Source organism: Lagenorhynchus albirostris, chromosome X, assembly GCF_949774975.1.
Source record: "Lagenorhynchus albirostris chromosome X, mLagAlb1.1, whole genome shotgun sequence".
NCBI lineage: Eukaryota > Metazoa > Chordata > Mammalia > Artiodactyla > Delphinidae > Lagenorhynchus > Lagenorhynchus albirostris.
In genome coordinates this window covers 37786408-37809078 of record NC_083116.1, presented here as the reverse complement: position 1 = coordinate 37809078, position 22671 = coordinate 37786408, and the positions used below count along the sequence as shown (strand labels likewise).

At 44.9% G+C, this 22671-nt stretch overlaps 1 protein-coding gene across 1 annotated transcript in view; it reads right to left on the bottom strand.

Moving 5' to 3' along the window:
* LOC132513581 (collagen alpha-6(IV) chain-like) overlaps positions 1 to 22671 on the bottom strand; it is a 282635-nt gene that overhangs the window by 55430 nt on the left and 204534 nt on the right. Inside the window, exons 4-7 of the mRNA XM_060138057.1 lie at positions 11248 to 11382; positions 10016 to 10060; positions 3667 to 3783; positions 1220 to 1288 (exon numbers count right to left, since the gene is read on the bottom strand). Coding sequence (XP_059994040.1) covers positions 1220 to 1288; positions 3667 to 3783; positions 10016 to 10060; positions 11248 to 11382 — 366 coding nt within the window. The remainder of the gene's footprint in view (positions 1 to 1219; positions 1289 to 3666; positions 3784 to 10015; positions 10061 to 11247; positions 11383 to 22671) is intronic.

Here is a 22671-nt window from a genome sequence, read left to right as displayed (position 1 = left end):
ACTTTGCAGCATCTTAAGTCACCGTAGGAATCTGTACTATAACCATCTTGTGGAAATTGCTGTGTTCCGCTGGGTCCAGGGTCTCTTTGGTTTTTGGCAAAACCATTTAATCAATGTTTGCTACAACAATGGTCACATTCTGACACCTGCTAGTCTTACCCCGCTTGGCTTATAGTGAAAAATCAGCTCTCTGCAACCTGGGAAGAGCACTGCCTGGGTTTTAGCTCTTCGGGAAGCTGGCTTGTGCCTGTGAACGAGTCACATAGCCTCAGGCTACCTCAGTTTTTCTATCTGTAAAATGAGCAACACGAATCTGACAATCATGAGGTCCTTTCCAAGTCTAACATTCCATCTTCAGCTATGGCTTCTAGAGCCAAGAACCCAAACCCTGTACCTTCTTCAGTTCTCAGCTACCCACACCCATCACTGCCTTCCAAAGTGATTTCCAATATTTCTGGCTCTGTGCATGGGTGGAAGACAGAAAGATGCCATCTTCAGCTGAGTGAGCTCGGGCGCATCTTCCCCTCAGATGTTGCACACATAGATTCCCGTCTGCTCCCAGGGAAATGATGGGCTCCCTTCCCACTCTGCAAGGGATTAGGGTCAGTCATTTGGCACCAGAGTTTACTGAAGGCCCACAGGATACCAGGCAGCATACGTCAAGAATACAGCCACAAGAATACAAAAGGTTCTTGTCAATTCCAGGAAGAGATGAACGTTTCCAGCCAGCTGCAGGGTTGATGGGCAACTTTCGTAGATAGCCAGGGGCCCAGCGAGGGTGATGGCTGGTATGCAGGTACAGAAAAGGGCGGAGCCATGTTCCTGGGCTGGTGGCCATGTTAAGATGGGCAGAGACATACATGGCTTCAAACCAAGGTATGCAGACATCAAAGATTCTGTAGTAGACTAAAGGTATCTGCCTCCAGGAAATGTCTCGGCTTGTCAAGGAAAATGACGCCCATGCAAACAGTTTGTTTGCTGATCTGTCCCCTATTTTTGGCCTAGATCTTACAAAGCAAATCTTTTTGACAGTATGATTGCAAACATTTGTCAATGTTTCCACCACAAAAAGCTCTGGATTCTTTTAAAATCCAGCTTGGTCTGCTCCTTAAATAGAGACACAGATGCTAGTTCTGGAAATGTTTTCATTGGATGTGGGGCTCCATCCCGGGGAACTCAGCTTATAGCCTACTCAGCTGTCTGCCTTAGAGGCTCTTACCTTCATTCCTTTGAAACTATCTTGGGCAAGGATAGGTTCACCTTTAGAGCCTTTCTGACCAGGAAGCCCCTGAGCAAAATAAGAAAATTTTGTGAAGAAATGCACGCACGCACGCACGCACGCACACACACACACACACACACACACACAATATTGTTAATAGTGTGATCTGATCAGACAGAGGATGGAAAAGCAAGAGCCTGAAACCATGTGGCTTAGTCTATGGCAGAGTTGGCCATGCTAAAGGGGCAAAGTACATCCCCTGAACTGTGCTGCATGCCTGCTCCCCCAGCCTCCAAGTCAGAAGTCTGTAAAGGGATTAGAAAGTAGACTTTGAATCTACTCAGAGTACCAATCTGAACATCCACATATAATACACATGCCGTTTATAAGCCTATAGCTCACCTGCTCCATATCTCACAGGTACAAGTCACTGACAGGGACTAGGTCTAGGACAGAGGTTAGTGGACTTTTTCTGTAAAGAGCCAGATAGTAAATAATATAGGCTGTGTGGGCCATATCTGTGCTCTGTTTCATGTTCTTCTGTTTTTCTTCACAGTCTTTTAAAAATGGAAAAACAAGCCATGGAACAAGGGTCCCATGGGCCAGTTTGCAGACGCCTGGTCTAAGATATAGCTACAAAACCATCTCCATCCTGCGCTTCTACCATACAACTTCAGTTTCTACACCTGTCTAAGAGGCTGGTGTGTCTCACTGTTAACATGGAAAACAGTTCAAAGTATGCCCAACCCATCCAGTCAGCCAGACTTTTTAATGTCTCAGTGGCAGATGCCACCTAATGTCTGCTAGATGTTGGCCTCCTGGGGAAAATCAATATCCCTATACCTAAGCGGAAGTTGGGATTAGTGTTGCGGGTAGGGCTAAGCTCTGGGGACTGAAGCGTTGATTGAACGATGGATTCCTGAGTTCAAGGGCCATAGGTATAATAAAAGTACAATGTGGTTCCAGAAGCGCAAACCAGCTTCTTGCCTAACACTTCCGATTTCCCCTTATTCTCACGGCCACTACTTTCATCAAAGAAGATTCAAAGGGTATCCATTCAGTATTCGGCAGGGTTAGTAAGGTTCAGCTTAGTAAAACACACACCCAAGTTCCTATTCAGGCTTAAGGAGAGGTTTAGGGACAGGATTAGGTTTTACCCTGGTCCTTTGGCTGTCAGGGGCTGTTCATTACCTCAAAATTCCTTTTCTCCCTCTTGGGGGCAGTGATTCCTTACTTTGCTGGATTTCCATTGTCTTAACGCAGATGCGATCTGTTTTCCTCCCCTGTTGCCATGGCAGTGTTTGGAGGCCTCTGTGACTCATCCAGCTCATACTATGTTGGTAATACATCTTTCTCCCCCACTCCCTGCTGCATATCGGTTTGGTCCTCAGTTGTGAAGGTCCTTATGCCAATCTGGCGCTTGTGCTTTCTCCGTCTCACCTTCTCACGTATGCACTCACACCCACAACTTGGTCACTGAAGGCAATTCTCTTCCAGTAAAACGCCAATTAATTCACGTAGCTATGGAGTCTAACAGATCGTGTAATTTCTAGCTAAATGTATCACATTAGCACCCTTATTCTCTTAGATTATTTCAAATGAGGTTGAGAATGGGCTTGAAATGTGTTATTTTTCTCTTTCCAGCCACTCATAAAAGTAGCCTTGCAAGGGCATGGTATCTTTTAGAGATCTTTTAGATCCCAATATTTGAGCTCTATCTGGATGAATGGAATGAAATAAAAGTGATGACACCAAGATCCAATAAACGTCTTAACAATCCCAGAACTGAGGGTTGTGATGTGGGGAGCGGGTGGGAAGAGGGAAAACTACGTCAGTGTAGAGCAGGATTTCTCAACCATTTCTCACTATTGATACTTTGGGACAGATGATTCCTTGATGTTGTGATGGGGGGCTATCCTGTGCGAGTAGCACACCCCCAGTTATGAAGACCAAAAGTGTCAATAATAACTGTCAAATGTCCCCGGGGGTGGGGCCAGGGCAAAATCACCGCTGGTTAAGAATCGCTGGTAGAGACCAAGCTTGCCAAGCCCTTTGGGTCACTGTTAGTGCTCCCGTGATCCCATGTAAGCCTTCCAAGTACGGCATCTCCCCATATCGTCTAATGTGGGAAAATGTCAAATAGCCCAAGTGTGTACTTTGCTCTAAAATTTACTACAGTCTTTTCATAATCTTGCCAACTCTAAAAGCATCATTAAAAAAACCAAACCCTAAGTAGTGTAGCATGTGTACACTTCCCTGAAACTGGTATTCTTCTTTAGACTTTTAATGTTGTGGTGCTGCCAGTACAGACTCCTGCATTGGACAAGGGTCTGCAGTGGTTGCCCCTCGGCTACTTAACGAGCTCTCCAGAGAAGCAGAAGATAGGGCACACTTGGAGGCAAGCAAAGACATTTGAAATAATGTACAAAGATCTAGCAGCATACGGGTGGTCCGAGAAGCCCGGGATAGCCATCAGGGCCTGGAAATCCAACAGCTCCTTGAGTTCCATTACAGCCATCCAGGCCAGGTGGGCCTCTGGGTCCTGGCTGTCCAGGGTGGCCCTGTTCAAAGAGAAAGAAGGGATCAAGTCAGCCACAGGACTCTCAGCTACTCCAAGCTCCACAGCGAGAGAAGTCAAGGATGCTGTCAAACTCTGGCTCCTTGCCCACTCCCTTTGCCCCATCGCCTCTGCTGCCATCGCTGTTCATTATACTCAGGTGTAGGTGGCTGATGACCGCTCAGTGTTACCCCTCCCCAAAAGATCGATGTTTTAATAGGATCCAAGCTGAAACCAAAGGGATCAAACGTGAAGAGATGGGCTACACAGGGTGCTGCAACTTCACCTTCCTTCAGTACAAAGATGTACTAAGATGGGGCTTAGCTGCCAGGCAGCTGGACTGCTACCAACAGGGAATCATGCCAGGCCTTGGGAATTCCTCAGAACAGACTGGAACCTGGGCAGCCTGGCACGGCTTTCTGTATTGGAAGTTCTGCATGGGAAATGAGGCTGGATTTTGGTCAAGAGCAGAAGGAGTTTCCATAGCACCACCTCTCCTGAATGCTGCTTGGTCAAAAATAAACAAGTCAAGGAAGAACCACACTTTGAACCTTATTTTGTCATTATCTCACGTCATGCTATTGCTTCAGTCAAGGAACTGTATCTTCTCTTCTTCATACTCATTACTGAGGCAGTTGTTTTGCTGGGGAATCAGTAATCATTCACATACAGTTGGTGTCTGAATTCAATAATTCTGTGCTTTCTTGGTGCACAGAATCTACCTCTTTTTAGGAAATATATCTTTTTCAATCTATCAAAAGCAGGTTGTGTGTTGGGTATGGAACAAAGAGATGACCTGAAAGACCAAAAATCTAGATGGGTCAATAAAAGGTAGACTCCCACCCTCCCATACACACTTTTAAAAGCCATATATATATATATATATATATATATATATATATATATACACACACACACACACACACACACACACACACACACACACATACACATATATATATACATGTATATACATATATATTTTTTGGCTTTAAAAAATATATAAAATATATATTTGGCTTTAAAAAGTATATACATATATGTATAATATATATGTGTATATATTTAATGATTTGAGGGAAACATGCCATGTGTTCAAAAATCAACTTTTCAAATTATTAGAGGAAACAACCTTTTGTCAAATGCTTATTGTGAGAATGCTCCACAGAATTCTGTTTCATTGTCATTGCTATTATAGTTGTAGGAGATAGATGATATGTTAATGCAAGAGTATGAGTCTAGACTGCTGGACTTATGGAATGCAGAGTCCAGAGGAGTGGTCAATAAACATATCTTTGCAATAAACCTGTTATAAGCTATGCCTCTCCAGACTCAGGTGAGGAGTTTTATTTGCACTGGGGAAACTGAGACAGCTTACTAGAGTCATCAACATCTTATTACCAAATGAGATGGCTATTCCTGTTTGCCCTGAAGATCTACACTCTACCTTCCCTAGATCTGTGCCTTGGGAGGCTGACCTTCACGGATGGTACTGTCTAGGCTCCCTTTCCCTCTGTCTTCCAATTATATTTGGTCACTGGGAGGCACAAGCAGGAGATGGGAGGGCACGAGAAGGACGAGCACAGATTGTTTATTTCTCCCATGCCCTCCCTCCTTGGCTATATTTCTGGCAGTGGCCACATTTCTCTATAATCTTAGCTCCCACTGGGCAACTGTTATTCCATGGCTCCAGGTCTTACAGGGTTCCAGTATTACCATTCCTCCTTTCCCCTTTGGGACTAGGGGTGGTAACAGCTTTGTGCTGGTTGCTTCACCCTGCACCGTTGTTTCCCTTAACCCCGCCTGCATCCTTTAAATAAGCCCTTCACTTAACTCTATTTAGCCGACCCCTTCAGGTAGAGTGTCTATTTCTTCCTGGGATCCTAATCACCATTTTTAAATGTCCCGGCCAAGTTTGCTAGGGGTTATCTCTCAACTGGGTAACAGAGATGAGTTAAGACAAGACAACAGGCTGGCTCAGTACTAGGGATCTTCCTTAGCCCTGGGACCTTGGTTTTGCCCTTTCTGGGTAGAGATAATGACTTTACATATGTGTGTGCCACAGCTCTCCAAGGGAATGCAGCTCTTTGAGGGAGAAAACCACGGTTCTATATAATCACAGGGGATTGAACACACAGAACAGGTGGATCTGCTGTATTCCAGAAAAACACTGTTCCTCAGAACCCAGAGTGCAAAGGAAAAGTTTCCATTTGGTGAGTGGTACGTGGTCACTTTGAAGATACAAACCTCGTGTGTTCATTTATGAGTCTCTAGGCGGGGAAATGTTTGAGATTGACTCCACGGGAAAAGCTAAACATAAATTGCAAAGGACAACTTGAAAACTTCTGCTTCCAACTTATTTGAACTGAAAACATTGGCTCAACCTACATTTCTCGTGGGTGCCAACAGCCCAACTCACAGCTGTGATATCATTAAAAGCCACAGCCCTACCGCCCCTCGCCCACGTTGTTTTAATGTTGAATATCTTTATGACTGCTTGTTTGTTCACTCTCAACTGGTGGCCGTGCCCCTTAGTGCACAGACTTGGATGCTCTTGCTCATTCATGTGGAAAGTGCCTACATGACAGCAAAAATGGAGTTCTGGGACCAAAACCAGTGACACAGATGTGAGCAGTCCGCCAATATCAAGAGGGGAAACCAGTTTTGTGCAGTGATCCAGTTTAGTAAGATGTGTTTTAGGGAAGCTGTTGGTTTTAGTCAAATGGCTTAATAAAGTGCTGCTGAGAGTTGGGCAAAATCATTAGTCTGACTGGGCTGAGGGTATCTGTGTTTTCCTCTGTCTGAGGGAGTCTTGCCAGTCTGAGAACTGCTGCTTCTATAGGCACTAGAGGTTGGACTCAGTCCCCCCAATATTTCTGGAGTTCCTGCTCTATGCTGAATTTAGCCCTGGGGTCTCTGAGGCCTCTGAGAGGAGCAGAAGACAGACTCCGTGCTTTCAAGGAGCTAGATAAGGCTATCGTACAAGACAGTCAATAAATACCACGCGCCATATGTAATAAGGAGCTAGAGTGTGTGGGACAGACGCCAAAGACTCCTGGAAGAACAGAGATGGCAAGGAGAGGTAAGCTGTCAACAGGAGGTGCTCATTAATACATCATGAATAGCTGGAAGAGAGGGAGGGAACAGGGGGTAATAATTTCTTAGAGTAAGTGAGGCTTGGAGCCTGAAGCTAAAGCGATTGAAAGTCAAAAGAAAAAATGTGCAACCTTAGGTCAAGGGAAGGGCCAAGCAAGGGCCAAGGGAGTGGGGACTTCTACTGGGAGCAGCGCACTCATTTGGAGGAATCTGGACAGCTGCGACTCATTCTCCCAAGCAACGAAGCCCTCAAAGAGAAGTGGTCAATTTCTAGAAGCCCTCTGGCTCTGTTGGCCACAAGTTGGAGGCAGAAGTGTCCAGCTGGACTCTGGGGTGGGCTCCAGCTCAGAACTGGAATCAGCCTCTGCTTCACAGGATTCATTTCCTTCCAGCCCCCATTAAAAAGAGACTACGGGAGGAAGGGTATAGTACTGTTGCGAGCTTCAAATCCTCCACTCATCTCTGGTGAAGCCAGCTCTGCAGGATGAATGGAAGAGGTGGCCTCCAGTTTGCTAGTTTCCCTCACCCATTGGTTCCCACAAGATACACATTCTGAGTGGAGACTCTGGACGACGTGGTCATAGAACACAGACATGAGAAAATGCCAGAGGATGGCGTAAAAGGGTGGCCAACCCCATCCACTTATTTCCCCACTGGCCCCTTCCTGGGCATTTTTCAGACTCTGCAGTTGAATAACAGGCAGACATATGATGGCCGATTTGTTGATACGTATAACAAATACAAGGTAAGTGAGCCTTCTATTCTCTAAATCCACAAATGTATATGAGATCTGGGGAAAAAGTGAATCAGATGATAATACCTTTGAGGGTAGAGCCATATGCCTTTTTTGTATTCCCATAGTAGAGTGTTAGCACATAGCGGGTACTCAAGAAATTCCTATAGATTGGCACAAAGAAATTCGAACCCCCTTAGCTGATACTAGATGATTATGTAGTGTAACACAAGAAGCTGTTAAGTCAAAAGTTTACCAAACTGCTTTGATATGATTCAAAAGAACTCCTTAGAGGTTGTTTGAAAGATAAAGGCATGAGGTAGGACTTCCCTCAAATGGAGGAGCTCCATTTTTTCCTGTTCTATATATGCTGAGCTTCTACACAAGATTTGGTTCTTCTCTTAAGGTTGAAAACCACTGCTAGAGGCAAACACAGTCCAGGCTAAAGATTAAATATATAGAGAAGTGCTGAAGGATATAACTAAAAAGTGATAGCAGTAAGTTCCAAATACTGTATCTTAGAGGCTGGAGAAATGTTACCATGCAACCTCCAGTGGCAGGATAAGTAGGGATATTGGGTGAAAATGGAGAAACTAAGGGATTGAGCTGGATGGAATGGGAAAAGGAGATGTCTGCAAGCTCCAGACTTCCCACTTATCTCTAGCAAAGCCAGTTCCTCAGGATGAGTGGAAGAGGCTGTCTCCAAGTGACCTTAGGAGTAGCCACTTTGTAAAAACCATCAACAAAGCAAAAAAACAACCTAACGAATGGGAGAAGATATTTGAAAATGATATGACTGATAAGGGGGTAATATCCAACATATATAAACAGCTCATACAACTCAATATCAAAAGAACAAACAACCCAATTAAAAAATGGGCAGAAGAACTGAATAGACATTTTTCCAAAGAAGAAATGCAGATGGCCAACAGGCACATGAAAAAATGCTCAACATCACTAATCATCAGGAAATGCAAATCAAAACCACAATGAGGTATGACCTCACATCTATCAGAATGGCTATCCTCAAAAAGAACACAAATAACAAATGTTGACAAGGATGTAGAGAAAAGGGAACCCTCCTACACTGTTGGTGGGAATGTAAACTCGTGCAGCCACTGTGGAAAACGGTATGGAGGTTTCTCAAAAAAATAAAAATAGAACTATCATATGACCCAGCAATTCCACTCCTGGGTATATATCCGAAAAAAACAAAAACACTAATTCAAAAAGATACATGCACCCCAATGTTCATAGCAGCATTATTTACAATTGCCAAGATATGGAAGCAACCTAAGTGTCCATCAACAGATGAATGGATAAAGAAGACGTGATATATATATACCACAATGGAATACCACTCAGCCATAAAAAAGACCGAAACTTTGCCATTTAAAGCAACATGGATGGACTTGCAGGGTGTTATGCTAAGTGAAATAAGGCAGACAGAGAAAGACAAATACTGTACGATGTCAATTATATGTGGAATCTAAAAAATACAACAAACTAGTGAATATAACAAAAAGGAAGCAGACTCACAGATATAGAGAACAAACTAGTGGTTACTGGTGGGGGAAGGGAGGGGCACTATAGGGGATGGGGGAGTGGGAGGTACAAACTATTGGGTGTAAGACAGGCTCAAGGATGTATTGTACAACACAGGCAATATAGCCAATGTGCTGTAATAACTGTAAATAAAAAGCAACCTTTAAAAATTGTATTTAAGAGTCAAAAAGAAAAAAAAACAACTAAAGGGAAATTCACTCTGAAATAAGGCTGAAGAAAGAAATTATTAAAATTAAATGTATTAAGGTATCACTAAGTATTTTTCTATCTAATTTCATGAACCCCCTTAATTTTCTTATAATGAGGATGTATGTGCTCTAATGTGGCACTATCTTCACACCAGTCCCTCATCCCCAATGAAAGCTCCCCTCAAGCCATAAGACCTAACTCACTGTCTAAGATACTGATGGTCTTTTATGCCTGCACATGTCTCTGCATGCCCCAACCATATGGTTTAGCTCTGCCCGTAACTGAATCCCAAGGAAACTGTGGATGAGCACTGCCCTTTAAGCCTTACCACGCACATCTCAACACTTGACCCTGAGCACGTGTGCCTGAGACAGGATGTTGTTAAGGCCAAAGTGCTTGAGCTATGAGGCAGAACCTAGAGGTTGTATTAAAAATGCCTCTGTGCAATGGATAAACAACAAGGTCCTACTGTATAGCACAGGGAACTATATTCAGTACCCTGTGATAAACCATCATGGAAAAGAATATGGAAAAAATGTATATATATGTATAACTGAATCATTTTGCTGTACACCAGAAGCTAACACAACATTGTAAATCAACTATACTTCAATAAAATAAATTTCAAAAATGCTTCTATGAACACACTCACCGGAATCCCATTGATGCCAAGAAAGCCAGGAACTCCCATGGGACCCTAAGAAAAGGAGTAGGGAGAGGAATGTAAGAGATGATATAACTGATCTCCATTAGATGAAGTGGGTTTGTTCATGTGATTCATGACCTAAGTCGTTAAGAAGTATTTTGTACCTCCCTCCCCACATTGCATCACCTTGCTCCTTATTCCACTTCCAAGCAATCACTAGCCTCTACCTAAGGTCTCGGACAGTTCTTGTCTTAGACAACGTGGTGTAAGACCTAAAAATAAGGCTAAATATTACATGCTGCCTTGACATCTGGGAAAACTGGGAGGGCCTCAAATGGCCTAAGCAAAAGTTCATTTCTCCACTCTGCTTCTGAAGATAAGGTCTCTTGGGCAAACGACCCTTCTTATTAAATAGACCAGGTGCAGTTCTCGCTTATTCCTGAGTAGTGGGTTTCCGTCCCCTGCTGACCCACTGAATTTTTCAAACAAGCCAGTCATACTCTCCCTCGAGAATCAAGGGGCACTCACCCTGTTGACATGACAAAAGTCTGCTTCTCACAGCCCCTTGTGGCCCATTCTGTTCCAGAGCGCAAGCCCTGTGTGGCCCTGCATGGGGTGTGATGTCCTCCTCCCCTGTGCTGTGAGTGTATGTGACTAATAAACCTGTTGTTGATCTCTTCTGTCCAATGTCAGGTGTCATATCTTCGGCCATCCCCAGGACCCTAGAGCAGGAATCCCTCCCTCACCAATGGGGTGAATAGGAGGTGATTAAAATCGGCAGATAACATAAACTGAACTGCTAACCTCAGTCAGCCAGCCACCATGACATGACCAATCTTTCTTGCATCTCTTTCCCTATATTTGTGGCCCAGCTGGCTTCCAAGCATCTGACCCCTTGCATCCCGTTCCCCTTGCTTGGATTCCTTTGCTGCCCTGTTGATTGGCCTCCTGACCCGTGCCCAGTTCAAACCCACATGACTTCCCACCACGGTCAGCCCACTTGTCTAGCAAATAGCTTATACATGCACTTTCTGACTTGCTGGCTATGGGAATCTCTCCAAAAATGGGCTGTAGCAGCACAACACCCAGCCTGTCTCTTATTAAAGTATGTAGCCTGGCACCAAGGTATCTGGGATTAGTATCCTTTCCATAAATAAACAGAACTGAGATTTAGAACCTTTTACCTTCACACTCACAGCCCATGAGTCAAAGGAAAAATCAAGCTTTGGTGTTCTTACCTTATCTCCTTTTGGTCCATACGGTCCCAGAGGTCCTGGGGAGCCCCTTTCTCCTTTCAACCCTGATAAACCACTAGGGCCAGGAAATCCTTGAGGACCCACTGGACCTTGAATTCCAATTGGTCCTGGTCGCCCCTAAGATGGACAGAAGGAGTACGATTAGTCAACAGAGGACTTACCATCCCCGCTTCCCATTTTCCCATGCACAAAGAACACTGTCATCACTTCACTAAATAATTTTGGCTTAGAGACCTATGAAGCATGTCAAAGTTCCAGACACGGATCAGAACAGGCTATTTTAGGGGCTGCTAAGCTTATTTGGATAGAACATATTTTATAAGCACATTTAATAAGATTCATGTGCGCCAAGATCCTTCAACTTTGTACTTCTTGGGAGATTAGTTATTCAGGCTGGATAATATTGTCCTCTTCCTAGTTAATGCTAGGCCATCAGAAGAGTGAAAGAACAGAACTCTGGAGAGCATCAGGACGTTTTCGAACCCATGTCCAAATGGCCAACCGCATGCTTGCAGTGAAGCCCGGAAATGGCTGTGCCTGGAGAACACTGCCTCGGTGGGCCAGAGGGAGGAGAACCCAGAAACCCACGGTTGACCAACCTGTCAGCTTATCTTTGACGGCAGTTCCCAGAACCCCAGCACTGCAACTAGAAACAGACACTCACAGTGAACACACACACATTGTTTATCTGCTCCCTCTCTATGCCCCTGCGCCCCCGCCATCTGTACAGTGTTGAATGTGTAAAATCCAAGAAGCCTGAGAATATCCATTAAGTATCAATGATGATAGCAAGAGGGAGAAGCCTGAGGATTTTGAATGCCCTGGTGATAAAGTGTCTGTAACAATTAAATCTGAGAGTTCAGGCTGACATTTTCTAGCTGACCGAGATAGAGAATTAACCCCAGTGGGTGCAACAGAGGCCGGCTAGTCTGTTTATAACAAATCCCAGAAGGAACTGAATTTTCTTGGCAGAAAAATGAAAACCATTAGTAATGTGCATTAACTCTCAGAGAACACAACACCGTATCAGGTAGAAAGCCTGTTTTCATAAACACTTCCATCTCTGCCCCTTAGCCCCTTTTACCGACTGCCCGCAATTTCCTACAAACCTGTGCAAAATTCTGAGAAAAGTCCATTAAACATGCCCTTTAATATTCACCTTCAAGATTTACTTTTGAAAGGGCTGAGAAGAGGACAGATGCTTTATGCAGTGGTTAGACTCACGTACTGGAGACGCAAATGTCAATCAGGCCCACGAAGACCCGGGACTCTTGCAAAGAAGTAAAAGATGCTCTTCCCAAGGAGATGCAATTCTCTGCGGCTGCCACCCACCAATCAAACTTTCCCGACCCGTAACACGCAACCTACAGAGGGTGCTAGGCTGCAGAATGCTTAACAGGCTTATTTCTGAGAATGATGGGGTGGGAGGTTAACTTTTGCTTTTTATGCTCTTACCTCCTGTTGGTTGGACTTCTGTTTACAATGATTCTCTTATTTATTACTCTTATAAATTTTCGCTGTATGTACACACACACACACACAACTAAAAAGTAAAAGAACAACACTTAAAAAAATAGTGCTGGGTTGTGGTTGAGGATTAACAAAGAGGTCTAAAATGTGGGCCTAGCTTTCAAGACTAATGTACACAAAACCATTGCAAACAGTTCAAGTCCGGAATGGAGCAGAAGTGCTGCGGGAACACAAAGGCAGGGTTGGCCATGGAGGGTTTGTGGAATGCTTACATTCTGTCCACGGCTCAGGGGAGTCATGGGCCACACTGGAAAGGCTGAGTGGGCCCCAGCTGAAGTAGGCCTGGAAAGCAAGGCAGGGAAGTTGAAGACTTGATGTGGCAGGAAATAGGGAACCCTTAGAGGTTTGGGGACACAGGAGGGATGGGAGGAAGGCAGTGTTTCAGGGCTGAAACTCATCAACAAGTGTTCGGAAGAACCCACGCATGTGCGCGTGCGCGCTTGTCTCTGTGTGTGTGTGTGTGTGTGTGTGTGTGTGTGTGTGTGTGAGAGAGAGAGAGAGAGAGAGAGAGAGAGAGAGAGAGAGCGAGCGAGCGAGCGAGCGAGCGAGCATGAGGCCAGGGCAGCCTGCCTGAGGCTGGAACAAGGGAGACAGATAAGAACCAGCTGTTGGGGGAGGAAAGGACTGGTTGGTGGGAGGATGAGAGGCACGATAGGTTTGGCAAGACCATGTTATTACTAGCAAAGGAGATGCAGTCAGGGCACTGAATGCTTGACCCAAATCTGAGCCCTGCCCAAAGCTTTCGCGCATCAAGGGAGGGGAGGTGAGAGCATGATAAACCGTTGAACAGCTACTGAGAGGGCAGACTGGCGTGGCCCAATTCCCATCTCGCTCACATCACTAGAGCCCGAGCAGTGCCTGGTGTGGGCATAGGGGTTGGCACACTCCAGACCTGGTCTCTTGCCTTTGTGAGTGCACACTCAGCAAGAATAAGCAAAGAGACATAGGAGTGAGGCAATTCCCTGGCTGGATTTAACAGGAAATCTGATTCCATCCAGAAAAGGCAGGCTTCCATGGCCCGCTCCCTCTCTCTTGGCTGGGAGGGCAGGCTGAATTTACCATAGCCACACAGATGACTCCTCCGTTCCAGTCAGAGAGCTTAAAGTGAGTCTCTGAAAGAGCTCATGGATTCTTTGAATTCGAATTCTTTTTCCAAAGGGGCATTTGAAACGGTACCCCTTGGAGGAAGGTGTACTTCTGGGCTGGTCCCGGCTAGAAACCTCTCAGACAGAAGCAGGGCCTGCGGGATGTCTTAAGGCCTCTGAGGCGCTGTTGGCCCAGAACTTCCTCTTTAGTGTGGTACCAGGCCCTTCTGCAGCCTGCAGTCCTAGGATACGAGACAAGGAGGCTTCCTATCCACTGAGGTCCTTTCTTTCATACAGTGGCACAGAGCACCGTGAACAGACGAAGATGGCAAAAAAAAAAAATTAAGAGAGACATTTCTTTCTTGGGCTGTTCTGTCAGCCATCTCTAGCTATGCTTACTCTGTGCCTATAGCTGTATGATCTTTTCCCTCATTTCCAATGCACAGGCTTTCTGTCACCATGCCCAGTGGACTGCTGACGCTTAATACTAAATCAATGATGAAGTGCTTTTTTTGGTTTGTTCGCTTGTTTTCCTCCAAAGAAGCTATCGGTGGCACTTTTCATAACGGCCAGCAGAGGGCAGTGTGAGAACACAGAGGCTACAGATAAGCAGGTGGGTGGGTGGGCCTCTCCCTCTCCCACTACAGAGAAAAAGAAATCAAACCGGTGTCAGAGAAGTCACGGAATGTTGGAGCAAGAAGGGCCCTTAGAGACCGTTCCATCCAGGCTCTATTTTATACACACGGGGAAAAAAGGAGGCCGAGAGAACGGGAAGGACTTGTTTAGGTCACGTAGCTAGTGAGGAACAGCATGGGACTCAAACTAGACCACCCGTTGCCAGCGTGTGGCTCTCTCCCTGTTTGCCAGTGGCAGATGTCCTGGGGGGGTCCTTGAGGCTGCCCCCCCTCACCCCAGGCCCGCCCCTGGGACTGTCCCCATCAGTAGGCTGCAGTAGCCAGATGCTCACACATCATTTCTCTCTTCCTAACTGATCATTTCACAGAACCAATCTGAAACATCATCACTGTTTGGACTGCTAGCAGAATTTCAATGGGCTTGGACCAATGCCCTGCCCTGATACATGTCATTTATTTTGGCAAATAGACCCAGACAGGGCAGAAGGGACTCCTCCAAGTCTTTCCAACAAGCTCTCCTGCCTCCATCTGCTCGGTATTTTAAATATGCACATCAGGGTCTAATTCTCAAGAGAGTGAGCTGGGACTTGAGCCTAAGGCCCAGGCTGGCTGCCTCCTGCTGACCACAGTGGGTTGGGATCAGCGTGTAGTGGTTCTTTTTTAGATAATGCTTGAGACAACGCTGGCTTTTTAAAAATATATATAAATTTATTTATTTTGGCTGTGTTGGGTCTTCGTTGCTGCGCGCGGGCTTTCTCTAGTTGCGGCAAGTGGGGGCTCATCTTCGTTGAGGTACACGGGCTTCTCACCGCGGTGGCTTCTCTTGTTGTGGGGCACGGGCTCTAGGTGCGCGGGCTTCAGTAGTTGCCGCACGTGGGCTCAGTAGTTGCAGCTCGCGGGCTCAGTAGTTGTGGCTCGCGGGCTCTAGAGCACAGGCTCAGTAGTTGTGGTGCACGGGCTTAGTTGCTCTGCAGCATGCAGGATCTTCCTGGACCAGGGCTCGAACCTGTGTCCCCTGCATTGGCAGGCGGATTCTTAACCACTGCACCACCAGGGAAGTCCCCAGTGTGTAGTTCAATTTCACCTTCGATCAGACCACACCCGAGCCCCAGCCCCAGATTACTGGGTTAGCTGACCCAGAAATGGGCCTGCATATAAAGCAGTACACATATGCAGAAATAGCATCTAAGAACCTTAACAGCACATGCCTCCAACCAAGTAGAACTATGAAACTAAGAGGGGAATGACTTTTCATTACGAAGCCCATTTCTGCCTTTTTATCCCTCCCTCAAGGTTCCAGTGTCCTTCTCCCATAAAATTAAAATTTGTTCTTAAGGAAGAATCTGAAATTCATTCCCACTGAGGCATAAATGACTGACAACAACTTAGAGCTTTACTTCTCCCCAGGGGATTTGTATTTTAATGGAGAGCAAAGTGTTAAGCTAGGGGATGCAAATGATATTTATGAAGCACAGAAGGGAAAAGCGGTGTGCACAGGCTTTCTTAAGGACCTGGCTATACTGCAGGATGTGGTGGAGTGCTGTTAGGTGTTATCATGGTGCAGGCTCTAGAGTAGGACAGACCTGGAGTCAGATCTTAGTGCCATTTAATAGCTATGTGACCTTGGGCAAGTGACTTAACCACTCTGAGTTTCTAAGGGCTCCAAGAAATAATAGCTCTAATGTAGGGTTATTGGAAGCATTTGAGTCAGTGAATGTAACACACCTGGTAGATAGCATGAACGTATCTGTTTCCTCTCTTCTTTAAGGCATGTTTATGGTAAAATGGAGACGTTATAATTGGGTACTTAATGCTCCTTAAGTATAAGTGGGCAATGCACAGACAACACTGTGAAACTCTCTTTGGGGCAGAGATGTGTGCCCAGGAATGAATGGGCACTCCACATCTGGGAGAGTATTTCCCCTCTTAGCACTGATGTCCTGGATCTCTTGGGCACTCAGCTCTTCAGGGTCTGCTCATTCTCCTCAAAGGGACCTCATCTACAAGCTAATGACTCCCCAGTCTGAACCTCCAGACCAGATTCCTCTTCTCAATGTGTCAGATCCTTATAGCCAATGGCTTACCAGACCTCTTCACCTGGATATTCCAACTCAAACTCAACAAGACTAAAGCTGAACCAATCATCTTTTCCCCAGCCTCATTCCCCAAACCAGATGCTTCCTCCTGAGTTAATGGAACTAACTCTGTAAATAGCAGTCCATCTACAAAGCTGATAAAGCCAAAAACCCAAGGGTCCTCCATGACCTCTCTCTTTCCCTCATCTTCTACATCCAATTCACCAGCAAGGACTGTCAATTCCACCTTGAAAATATAACTGAAGCCTGTCCATTTTTCTCTGCCTCCATGGTCTTAGTTTAGGACTTCCTTGTCTCTCCCCTAGAGTGTTGCCACAGCCTCCCACTTGGTCTGCCATTCTCCAGTCTAGCTTTAGTCTCTCCCAGCATCCTGCCTCAGGGCCTTTGTACATGCCTTTGTTCTCCTGGCTAGCTCCTATTTATCATTCAGGCTCCAACCAAGATATCAGCTCTTCTAGGGAAACTTTCATGATTACCCCCCTCCACAGAATGGGCTAGATTGTCTATTTGTGTCCATACCCCCCACAAGAGATTGAACTCCTTTAAGACAGGGCCTGTGTCTTACTTCCCACTGAATCACTTGTGCTAACTACAGTGCCTCATACACAGTGGGTGCTCAGTAAATGTTTGCTGAATGGAGAAATGAATGAATGAATACACACACCAAGAAGCCAGAGGGCCAGGTGTATCAATATCTTCTTTGGAAGTCTGGATGGCTGCACTAGAGTACGAGCAAGAAACATCTGATCACGGAACAACAGAAAAGAGAGCTGCACCAGACTTAGGCAATCATCCAGTTCAGGATGGAGAAGTTGAAGCCCAGAAAGGGAAAGGGACTAACTCAAGTTCATACAGTATCACCTCTGGACACATCACAAGTGGAAGGGAGTGGATGGGGCAGCAAGACCAGAGACAGGGAACCCAGTGAGGAGGTTGTGATCTCTGGGAGAGAAATAATGGTGACCTGAACTAGGTTCATGGCAGTGAAGACAGGGACAAGATGGATTTAAGAGATATTTCAGAGGCTAAAAATGATAGGACTTGATGCTAGATTGGAATTGGTGGGTAAGACAGGGAGGTGTGAAGGAGGACTCCCGAGTCTCTTGATTGGGCGACCGAGTGGATCTCTTCACTGACATGAGGAAGCTTAGGGGAGGAAGTTTTGGGTGGAAGATGAGAGTTCACCTCTGGAGAGGTGGGGATTAAGATACCTTCGGACCATCTTGGGAGATGTTCAGCACCTGTTTCTGTCACTAGACTGGAAAGTCTGAGAGGGTAGGGAGCTCAACGGACTTTGTTTGCCCTGGTATCTCTGAGAGATGCAGTGTCTGGTGTGCAGTAGACCCTCAAAACATAGTTGTGTGGAAAAAGCACAATTGTGGAATGAATGAAAATACAGAATTAAATATGCACATGGGAATCCTTGAGAAGGCCACTTCCAAGTCTCATTAGGGGCAAAATGGGATTAAAAGACTTTGCTGCCATCCCTTGTGGCCTTTGGGAAAAGGGGAGCAGAAATTCCTGACCTCCAGCCTAGGGACCAGGTGGCTTGAATTCTACAATTTGTCCCTACTTTTCAGCTGGAGTTCCCATCTCAGCTATGAGGCCAGGGCGGAGTGGGTGTAAGAAGTTAACAGATTCTGGCCTAAGTAGCTGGGATCTCTCCCTAGCCATGAAATATGTGGTAAGCAGGAAACTAATGATGATACCCCCCAAGGGCAGATTACTTAAGAAACTTCAGAACACTATTCCTTTCACCATTCTTTCGGAGCATCACGATCCACCTGTGAAGTAGGTGGAGGGCACCAAGCTACAAAGCGGTTAGTCAATGAGGCTTGCTAATTTCACACAGCTGGTCAGTGGCAGAGTGAGTATCAGGGCCTCCCCATCAGCTCTGTGCTCCTTCTATTGCGACAAACGGAAACAGCCATCCGTACAGCCCTACAATCCACTCTCCTAGTAACAGCACTAATGGTCTAGCGCTGTCTGCAGAAGTAAATAACGGAGAAAGGACACCGGCAGGTGAAGAATAGGTCTAAAGTCGGCAGATAAAGACTCATATTATACAGATATACAGATCCATTTGGTGGCCCAGGAAGCCCTGGTTCAGCTTGATAATGTTAGCATCATCTACAATTCGCCAGCACAGCCAGTGACCCTTCCCATCTTCCAAAAAAAAAATAATAATAGGTGATTGGTGTCTACCAAAGAAAGAACCCCCAAAATTCTCAGTGTCTGCCATAGCTGAGAAGCAGTATCAGAGTCTCGCCCTCAACACCCAAATGAAAACACATTTATTTTCTAGTTCTTAAGCTATAATCAGTGTTTGAAGCAGCCAGGCCAGGCATGAAGACATGCATCTACATGTTTTGTTTGCAAAGACACACACACCCATCCCATTGGCTGTTGTCAGCATGTTTAAATTTTTGGAAAGACACCTCCCAGAGTGCTAACGTTTAACTCTTGCTAGGCAAGGCTCTGCAGCCCTCCATTCTACCTGTTTATTCACATTTCTCTTCCAAAACATAATAATAACCTTCTTTTCACCAAACACATACTAAGTGCCGTCTCATTTAACCTGTCTCCTTTAATCCTCTAAACAGCCCTAACAGGTGGGTATTAGCTGCATCTTACAGATGAGGAAACTGAAATATAGACAGGGTAAGGAATTTGCTTGAATTCACACAGTAAGCAACTGCTGAAGCCAATTTTGGTGATACCAAATCCTCTGCTTCTTCTACCAAGCTTATATTGCCTCTCTGCATTGAATAATGCCCTGAAAGTATCAACAGAAGCACAAACCCACTTGAAGAGGGGCAGTGAGAGCTACTCTGGGCAGAAAATATTTTCATTTTCATTGATACTGGAACAATTCATCTCAATTTTCCCAATCTTTTCACTGGAACAGGTACTATTTAATAGAAACTCGCTTAACAGAATTAATAAATTAAGTCACAAAAGGCACTTCAAGGGGTAGCACATCCTAGACCTTAAAAAGATGGAAGATTCCTTCTTGTTCCACAATTAAAGTGGCCTTATTGATTGGTCTGTGGGCAATGGACAGTTTACTAGGTTCTCGTAGACAAATTCTAATGTGCTACGAGTCCCTAATGCTAGCATATTCAATTAGGGGTGGAAGGGGGAATACAGGCACAGTGTACTAATTTGATGATCATCGTGGTGAGAGAAATTGATAATTTTGTCTTTAAACATGTCGTATTTTCCCTTGCCCTTGGGGAATGCTAATAATTATTAAAATAGGATGAAGCAGAGACGTCTGCTAGATAGAGGCAAATAAGTTGATGAAGAATTTTCAGGTCTCCCTTTTCTCTATAACATGTTCCTAAAACTACATCAGAAACCAGAAAAATCTTTTCTTTTATGATAATAGTATTATAATTGGGATGGTCAAGAAGCCCAAATCAGATGAAACTGGAAATATGACCAATAGTTGGCCACAAAAATAAAAACAGAACAACCAAACACCTCTGTAACCATTACAAATGGTTGAATGAGTCTCCATAACCCTTCAAATATACACGCAGACTATACAAAGAGCTCCACTGTACTATAAAGTGTGTGCTGAGTTTCCAGACTGCATGAGAAAATAAATACAGCTCTATCTACTTAGAATGAATTTAACCTAAAACTAATACACACGTTGGAAAAATTTGAAATACTTAACTTACCATAATTTTGTTTTCCTTAGAATTTGAAGGGCAACTTGTGTATGGTTTGATAGCACAAGTCTCTTAGAAAGCCTTCTAGTAAACAGAAAATTCGCCTGTTTAAAGCAGAATCATAGGATTAAGTTTCTATTTCCTGCCCTCACTTTCTAACTGTGTGATCTTGAGAAAGCCAATTCATCTCTCGGCCTTAGTTTTCTCATCAGCAAAATGGGGATATTACTTGCCCTACCGATTTCCTGAATTGCTTTGAGCATCAGTTGAGACAATGTATGTGAAAAGGGGCTGAGGGTTCATTCCACGGACTAAGCTTTGCTTCGGGGGAAAAAAAAAACCCCTAGTAACCAAACTCCCAGTTTTCAAAAACCCCTGTTTGCTGGGCTCATAGGGCAGTAAGCTCTTAAATAAATACAGGTTCACGAGGAGGAGATTTCAGTAGATAAAAAATTGAATGAAACAAAGAGCAGAATGTAAAGCTGTGAAAGGTAGGAGCAAATTGCCAGTCCAGCACAGGGTTGTCATTATAGTTTAGAAAGGATGCGGACCTACCCTCTTATCCTATTATTGTAGTTTAAAAATATGTGGTTTACAATGTTCATCGCAGCTCTATTTACAATAGCCAGGACATGGAAGCAACCTAAGTGTCCATCAACAGATGAATGGATAAGGAAGATGTGGCACATATATACAATGGAATATTACTCAGCCATAAAAAGAAATGAAATTGAGTTATTTGTAGTGAGGTGGATGGACCTAGAGTCTGTCATACAGAGTGAAGTAAGTCAGAAAGAGAAAAACAAATACCGTATGCTCACAAATATATGTGGAATCTAAAAAAAAAAATGGTCATGAAGAATCTAGGGGCAGGACGGGAATAAAGACTCTGACCTACTAGGGAATGGACTTGAGGATATGGGGAGGGGTAAGGGTAAGCTGGGACAGAGTGAGAGAGTGGCATGGACATATATACACTCCCAAATGTAAAACTGATAGCTAGTGGGAAGCAGCTGCGTAGCACGGGGAGATCAGCTTGGTGCTTTGTGACCACCTAGAGGGGTGGGATAGGGAGGGTGGGAGGGAGGGAGATGCAAGAGGGAAGAGATATGTGGATATATGTATAGCTGATTCACTTTGTTATAAAGCAGAAACTAACACACCATTGTAAAGCAATTATACTCCAACAAAAATAAATAAATAAAAAAAATATGTGGTTTATTTTAAAACACATGGTTTAATTACAACCTGGAGCCAATCTTTTTTTCTTTTCTTTTTTCTAGCAAAACATAGCCATGGTTTTATAAGTAAAAACTCAAAGTGAAACAGGTCTTGCCAGAAATTCACTTTACAGCAATTTTTGCTGTAGTGTACCTACTCCATTAGAAAAGGGATACTTGTGGCATTTTTCTCTGACATAATAAATTACCCATCATTGATATACCACACAACCTTTGGTCCAATACTGAGCTTGTGTGAGCTGATTGCTTCTGGATCAGTGTTGGCTTCCCCAAATCTCCGGTGAGAAGCCCTCAAGTTTTGGGGGTGGAAGGTAACAGGGAGTAACCAATTACTGCTCCTTAAACAGAAGGAGAAAAAGGAGGATAGGATCAAAGAAATCTGCTAGGACCCCATTGCCAAAGAACTCAGGGAGCTCTGAAAGGGGAGGGCAGGGCAGGGGAGGGAGAGGAACAACTTAGTCTCCCTGCTGTTCTCCTGCAGGCCCACACCCCTGCATTCATTTAGAACCAGAGGAGCATTCATTTCCACACCCATGCAGATAAAGAGATAGGCATTCCAACCCCAATACACATGCCCGCAGGCACAGGAGTCTGCTAAAATGGTAGGGCTTGCTGGTACTCTGGCTTAGCCTACCCTACACCTCCCAGCCAGCCATGGATTTGAATTCAAGAAGACGGGATGACTTACAGCGCCCCCTGCTGGCTGTATGCAGTAGTCCCTATGGACAAGTCCAGTCATCCGCACAGACGTGCACAGGCCAAAAAGGAGAGGGGAAGGGGGTCTAGAGGGCGAGAAGCTCCACATTTCTGATACATTTTCCTTTTACGTGGTGGACAATGGGAATCTGAGATGAAATCAAGTTCTGTGTGCAACAGGAAAGACGGGCTGTGCTGCCGGAGGCTGCTGCAGTATAGGTGACGAGCAGAAGCTCCAGAGCTATTAGTGGCATCAGAAACAAGCTGCAAGCTTGCTTTGGAGAGGCGCTTCAGATTTCAATTGTGTTTGTACATCCACGACTCCACTGAATGTTCAGAATAACCCCATCTCTAAGTACTAGAGAAGTAATTGAGCCCAGAAGTGAATTAACTTGTCCGTTACCACACAGCTTCTGAGCAGCTGAGCCAGACCTTCTTAGTCC